At 38.7% G+C, this 7,862-nt stretch overlaps 1 protein-coding gene across 1 annotated transcript; it reads right to left on the bottom strand.

Annotated features, from left to right (window-relative positions):
• Positions 1–6,441: 6,441 nt before the first annotated feature.
• Positions 6,442–7,454, bottom strand: LOC141911199 (uncharacterized). The gene is made up of 3 exons (XM_074802180.1): positions 7,445–7,454; positions 6,855–7,040; positions 6,442–6,697 (listed from the first exon to the last, which is right to left on the bottom strand). The coding sequence occupies exons 1-3, from the start codon at positions 7,452–7,454 to the stop codon at positions 6,543–6,545; spliced, it is 351 nt and encodes a 116-aa protein (XP_074658281.1). The 3' UTR covers positions 6,442–6,542.
• Positions 7,455–7,862: the final 408 nt, after the last annotated feature.

Raw genomic sequence — 7,862 nt, 5'->3', positions numbered from 1 at the left:
AAGAAGAAACACTGAAAATACGAACAGTAAATCAAACCAGGCGAGAATGATTATAGTTTGATAAGTGTCGCGACCGATCTTTCTGAATACTAGAATAGAAACAGAGTTCAGAAACATTCCGAAAACTGAAGCCGGGAAATATCCGTACAAGTAAATCTTATAGCTGAAAACGTGATCCCATCTAACGGGTGGATACCGGCTGACGTGGCAGGGATCAAATGTAGTCGTCGGGATAGTGGTAGAATTCATGTTGAAGCTTGTAACCTGTAATCAGTGACTCACTCTGCACAGCCGGTTCAGACTGAATGGAAGATTGTTTGGATGAACCGGAACCGAATTTCCAATTATGTACTTCGATTTAAAAAAAAAAAAAATTCTGTTAACCCGACCGCCGATCACACAACTCTATATTTGTACTTCGATTTCCGATTTCAAAATCAAACCCCCTGTTTCGCTCACAGCAGGTGTGGTGGGTCTGTATGGGACACTCAATCAAAAAATCAAACGAAATTAACCAGCCAAATAAATAACAGGGAAATTCCCTACGTATATAAAAAACACAGGTATCTCTCACTTACCCTGTTATCAAAGACACCTCTCTCTCTCTCTACTTCCATAGGATTTAAATTACGATATACATATGCACTGTGCTGGAAAATTCAGATTTTACAAAGATGAATCTCTTTATGTCATATATAAAGTCAAGTGAACTCTACGACTGTCACGATACCAGACACTTTTAGAACTCTGAGGAGATTAAACTTACTACAAATCACTATACAGTCTCATTGAGAACATATTGTATCATCGATCAAGAAATAAGATTTTACAAATCAGGTGTATTTAACGTAACTGGAGATAATTTAGCCTGGAAACTGTATTGAAAGTTATCTCACGTAAGGACTGGACATATATGCGCGTATATAGTGAATTCAACGTATCTTAAAAACTAATCCACAGAATGAATATAATTTTCCTAATACACGTATTACATGATTTCAAAGACCGATGCCAATAACAAGACACAATATGAACTGAGTTTGTCATAATGCGGTTCAATGGACACGACCACCACTGGCCACCGAACTATAAGCGTTTGGTTCAAATGATAATACCATACTGACCCCCTGTGCATAGTCTAACGAAATAAAACATTTATTTCAAACATAAGAAGTGGACCAGTCCTCATTAGAATGCACAAGAAATATCTTAGAACAGTTCGCACTACATTCAAGTAATCAATTTCCATTGTTTATGACTCGAATTGTCGCTGAATTCGAAGAAAATTCTTAGAACTATTAGCAATAGACTGTTAACTAATGCCAGGCCTAGCTCATTCTCAGACCTAGATCATTCCCAGACCTAGATCATTCTCAGAACTAGATCACTCCCAGACCTAGCTCATTGACAGACCTAGCTCATTCTCAGACCTAGCTCATTCTCAGACCTAGATCATTCCCAGACCTAGTTCATTGACAGACCTAGATCATTCCCAGACCTAGTTCATTGACAGACCTAGATCATTCCCAGAACTAGCTCATTGACAGACCTGCCTCATTCCCAGACATATATAGAGTCTAAGATAAAAAATTTGATTTGAAGAATTGCATTGTGCCTTTGTGTGGTTTATTCAAGAGCAAGTTTGAAAAGAACGTGATTTTTTATCATTGATGATGAATGGGTCTTATCTTTGGATCGCGAAGTGTCAGTCAGTTTGAATGGTGAAAAAAATGATTCTAACAAATACAGGCTGTTACTATTCACTATTTCTAAACATTCAGCCGTTGGAATTTGATATAATTGATTTTTGAGTGAAACAATGTCTTGCCAACATGTGTTCAGATTAGCGACAATGTCGGTATGACAGGGCAGTGTGACGAAATGCAAGATCGAATGATATCGTTTAAAAAAAGAAAACTTTCAGGAATCTGCTCCTGGGGCGGTTTTATAAACCGGTACCAACTTAACCCCGGGCGTGGGAGGGGGGTAAATTGATTTGACCCTCGGGTTAAAGTTGAAGTTAATAACAATCTATAAAACTAGTCGCTGTTTATTCACGTTTACTAATATCTGAATACGACTCTTCGCTTCAGTCGAAAGGACATCGGGTGGCCAAGCTCAGCCCTTCAAAGTGGCAGGACGCACTGGTATTATAACCCGACCAGGGCCTAGATTCACTATTCCACAATCGAGACCTACTAAAGTGGTCTTAAATCATAAGACTGGTCTTAAGTTGTTAGGTTTGCGAAGTAGTTTTGCCCATGTGGTTTCAATATCTCTGGTACTTTGATCGGAAAACATCAAAACAATGAATATAAAATATGAAAATGACATATTAGTATTGTACAATGAGACACAGTCTCACATACGTTTCGATTGCCGGGTAGCAAATAGATGGACCGATTTTTCTTAAGAACAATTTTTTTCATTGGTAAAATTGCGAACATTTTTTTTCGTAGGGGAGGGCGCAATAGCACCCGACGCATCCCAATGTCTGCGGGCCTGAGAAGCGACTTTAACTAATATAGCCGCAAGGCAGCTGTATCGGGTTTTTAAAATGATTATGCCACAAAGGAAAATGTTTCGTTTTTTAGTAGGGAATTAAAACGACGGATCAAATTAGTATGTCATCATAACTATGAGGTAGTTTTATAACAGAAATGATAAATATGGTAGCAAAGCAGCTATATCCGATAACCTATTTGTTAACATGTACGCGGCAGATACTAGGAAATTTCTACTGTATCTGTTCTGTTTTCTGGACGAGAATTAATTGTGCGTTCAGCAATTTTGATTTTTTTTCTCGCGTAATGCGACAATAAGGTAGTTTCAGATCGAAAATAATAATAGACTGATAAAACTGAAATGCTGAAAGAAACTATGTGGGCGCGGGCCATGTGGCACCAAGTGATCTAATCAGGGGCTGGCTATAAGAACCATGGAAAGCATGTGTGTTACTCATTACTTCACCAGAAGATGTCTGTTTCAGTAATTTCGACCGCTTCGATCGTCGCGCTGTTTGTACTGGGGGTGACATACCCCTCAGTCTGCTCGGGCTATTATTACACGCCGGCACCAGCAGGAGCGGTACGAACACCGGGAACACCGGGAACACCGGGGACACCAGGGACACCAACGACACCTGTAATTCTGTAAGTTTGTTTTTAAGCAGAAAATTGTAATTTGCGAAAATTTGCGGAACTGAAATTTGGGGTTTGATTTTGAAATAAGAAATCGAGTGCAGATCTAGTCGTGTGACTTGCGAGGACGTCGGGTGGCCTAGAGTTCAGTCAGTTGTTCATACCTGATATGAGTCTTAATAGGACCAGGGCCCGGTTTCAGGAACAAGTTCAAGCTTATGACGGTTGAATTTGAATTGTTGTCCTCATTGAAAACATGAAGCAACCAACGGCAATTACAGCAAAAATTAGAAAATATTACCATGCATTTTAGTTGAACATTTTAACCTCGGTGGTGTTGTGCACAAAGATTTCCGACGATATTTAGGTTATTATGCAAAGCTCAGAACAAATCGATTTTCTTCGCGCTCAAAAATAAACCGCACTCAGATTTCTCACAATTTTCATAGTTATACAGGGCATAGTCTATTTTCCCAATGTCGAAATCTCGAATTGTGATTTTTTTATCAGAAATAATGCTCGCGTTGAAACGAAATTAGAGCAAATTATTGCCAATATTGGTTGACGTCAGTTAGATTAAGGTGCTGTTCTTTTTTTTGTCTATATTTTTAGTGGATGCCCGACTGGATACGACATGGACCTCAATACTATCAAATTTCTTTACGAAGAATGCGAAATAGTACAACACGAAGTTAAGCCGTTTTGTTACACCGCTTCCAATTGTCCCGATGGTAACAAATCATACATAAATTAGAATATTTTAACATAAATTAACATATAATCACGGCTGAGAAGGTGTTTACCGAGCCACAATAGCTGAGCTCCGGTCGGATTCAAAATCATTATCATCTGATTCTGTGTAAATGGTTTGAACAGTCGTTTCTTCGAACAGAAGTTACAACTATATTGCGCTGGGTTCGAATCTCAGTGTTTACTTCAGCAAAAATAGTTCTTTGTAGGTTCGAATCCTTTTTATTCATTGGTAGAGATCTTATTTTGTTAGTCATCTTCGTTTTCTAAAATTCAAGAATGTGAAGAAGGAGATGGAACCAAATACGACGTTGGCAGCTCATGGCAGAGAACCTCGGATAAAGATGGCGCCTTGTCTAAGTGCACGTGTACCCGCGATAAACAGGATTACTGGTTTGAGCTTAAACCTCTGACAGGGGTCCCGTTGCCGGCATTCGCGCGCTGTGATCTTTTAGGTAAGCAAAATACGTGGAAAAAGAGTGGAAAGTGGATCCACACTTACTACGAGTGGAATCCACTGTTTTCGCATTGAATGTCCTACTAGATAAGATAAGATAAGATAAGATAAGATAAGATAAGATAAGATATTTATTTCACTCCAACCACTCCAACTGTCTTTTGAAGGTTGCCGCGGAAACAAAGAGGAATTCTTGGAGCCGTTAGAAACCTACATAACAGACAGTGGTACGAAATGTCGATGCATCGAAGGTTCCGACCCGTGGCTGCGAGACGCGCCCGCAACGCTCTACTATTTATCCTGCGACCCGGAGCACCAAGAATCGTCCGGCTCCAATAAGTAAAAAAAAGAAAAATACGGAGACGAATAAAATCAATTCGAAATTTATTTAAAACCTCTTGAAAAACGATACCTAAAATGAATTCAATATAATTCTATTGATCTATTGACTAAATAAAACGAATACGATTTCGAATGCAGAATAAATTTATTTATTCAAAAAATATAATCTTTTTCAAATATTCTGTTATCAAATTTATTTCTCAAGGTCTTCAGGACATCTGGATCGACAGTTCTCGATTATGGAATTTTTGATCGTCGGTTTAAACCATCGAACCAGGACCAGAACAGAACTTATCAAATTATGTGATTCCATTTCACAAAAAGATAATTACTTTACTCAAATATATTAATAATAATAATAATAATCTCCTCTAGATTATACAACAGATACAATAGAAATTTCCTGGTATGTGACATGTACATGTTTTCAAGTAGATTATCGGATATAGCTGCTTTGCTACCATATTTATCATTTCTGTCATAAAACCTCCTCATAGTTATGATGTTATACTAATTTGATCCATCATTTTAATTCCCTTCTAGAAAATAAAACATTTTCCTTTCCTTTTATTTTCAAATAGATAACCCGATATAGCTGCTTTGCTGCTATATTAGTTTTTTTTCTGTTCTAAAACAACCTTATTGTTATGATGCACAGAAAGTATCGAATGCATCATTTGAGTCACTTCTAGAAGATAAAACATGATTTGCCTTTGTGCCGCAGTGCTACTGTGGCAATAGAGGATTCCACGTATGGCAGGCGAGGATCCGCCAGGTGTGCTAGTAGATAGTTGGTCGTCCGTGTTCGATTTCTTCTACATTGCGATTAAATCTGAATGAACTTTTCTCTTAAATGAATCGATTATTCGTGGAAACTTTACCGATTTCCGAGTAGAAGAATGAAAGTATTGTATATTTGGAGGTGTTGTGATATGGATTGCTTATATATATGGAGTCTAAAAAGCGAATTTCGGCGTCACCATGAGATTTTAGCGCTATATGATATAATCTGAGCGAGAGCGGTGTGGGCGAGCGGTGCGGGCGAGCGGTGCGGGCGAGCGGTGCGGGCGAGCGGTGCGGGCGAGCGGTGTGGGCGCGTCTGCCAGCCACGGATCGGAACCTTCGATGCACCGACATTTCGTACCACTGTCTGTTATGTAGGTTTCGTACGGCTCCACGAATTCATTTTTGAATCCTCGACATCCTTAAAAATACATGATTGAAAAAATAGTATTCAGAATCATTTTCTTTCGTGATTTAATCAAATTATCAGCAGGGCTCAACAGGTTTCTACTCGTGGCATGTGTTCACCAAGAACCTTAGTGTCTGATGTACTAGGATCGTAGAGCGACGGAGATCACTGGTGGAGACAACCACTGCCAGGGCTGGGTGAAGGGTGAAGGTATGTGACGATCCACCAGATGTCACTATTGTGCAGTTTGAGTAGGTGTTTTGTCTTTATGTATATAATTCTGTTCATGTGAAAGAAACAGGGGAAATCGATAGTTGAGATAGATCTGTTGAATAGACTAACATAATATGAGAAGTTCGCTTCAGGTTTTGGTTCGTTGACCCTAGAATCAAATTCTCATCGATAACTGTGGAACTGGGTCCAGGTGTCCTGAAGACTCTATGAAATAAATCTAACGACTGATTCATTTGAACGAATGATTTATTTTTGCATTTCAAATTTTCATTCATTTTGCGTCTAGAGATTTCAGCCAATTTTTAAGTAGATTATTTTGCATCGTTTTTTTTCTAAAGAGTTTAACTTAATGTCGAATTGATTTTATTGATCTATACATTTTTTCTATATCCTTTTTTGCGGCAATTACTTATTTGGCGTCGGGTGATTATTGGTGATTCGGGTCGCAGGATAAATAGTACAGCGTAGCGGGCGCGTTTCGCAGCCACGGATTGGAACCTTCGATGCACCGGCATTTCATAACACCGTCTGTTTTGTAGGTTTCGAACGGCTTCAAGAATTCTCCTTCGAATCCGCGGCAACCTTCAAAAGACATTATAAAAGAAATACCATTCAGAATTTGATCTTTGATCTTTGAATCAAACCATCAGCAGGGTTCCACAGTCGCCTGTGGCAATAGAGGTTTCCACTGGTGGTAAGTGTGGATCCACTTCCCACATTTTCCGCGTATTTTGCTTACCCAAAAGTTTACAGTGCGCGAATACCGGAAGCGGGACTTCTGGCAGAGGGTAAATCCGATGAAGCCAGGTGTATTTTAGTTGTACATCGCGGGTGCAAGTACACCTGGAAACAGCGCCATCTTTATCTGAACATCTCTCCCATGAACAATCAACATCGTATTTGGTTCCATCTGTCTCTTCGCATTCTTGAAATTCAGAAAACAGAGATAATTTAGAAAGTTAGATCTTAAAAAAGTTCTGTCCGCATAAGAATACAAGATGGAATTTCTGGATTCGAATGGATCCCATTGGAACAAAGAACTAAAGCAGCAGTAACTAGGGGTCCAGGGACACCATGCCCACTTGGGAAGTGGTTTCAAATGCTCAACAATCTTACAAATTCAATATTCAACACCCCCTGGTGACCATATACAAAACCAATGACCTTGAAACTCACCACAATCATAAAACATGTCAGCAGCTACGATTTTGTAATTGATTGTGATAACAAAATATGCCTCGTTACCAATTCAATATGGAAATACTAAGTTTTCTACTATTCAACGCCCCCTGGTGACCATATTCAAAACCAAATAACCTTGTAACTCACCATAGAACATATCATGAACTACAACTTTGCAATTGATCATGGTAACAAAATATGCCTAGGTACCAATATAATAAGGAAATACTAGGTTATTCTACTATTCAACGCCCCCTGGTGACCATATAGAAAAACCAATTTCCTTAAAACTCACCACAATTATAAACGATGTCATGAGCTACAACTTTGCAATATATTGTGGCAACAAATTATGTATTGGTACAAATATAATATAGAAATACTAAGATATTGTATTATGCAATGCCCCTGGTGGCCATATACAAAATATATATACAAATACTTGAAACTCACCACAATCATAGAACACGTTATAAGCTACAACTTTCTAATTCGTTGTTGCTTGGAGTTATCAGACTGATTCAGTTTGATTACTCCAAGATTGTTGTAACAAAATATGCTTAGG

This window comes from Tubulanus polymorphus, chromosome 9 (assembly GCF_964204645.1).
Source record: "Tubulanus polymorphus chromosome 9, tnTubPoly1.2, whole genome shotgun sequence".
Classification (NCBI taxonomy): domain Eukaryota; kingdom Metazoa; phylum Nemertea; class Palaeonemertea; order Tubulaniformes; family Tubulanidae; genus Tubulanus; species Tubulanus polymorphus.
Note: the sequence above shows the minus strand (reverse complement) of the source record. Positions and strands in the feature narration are given on the sequence as shown.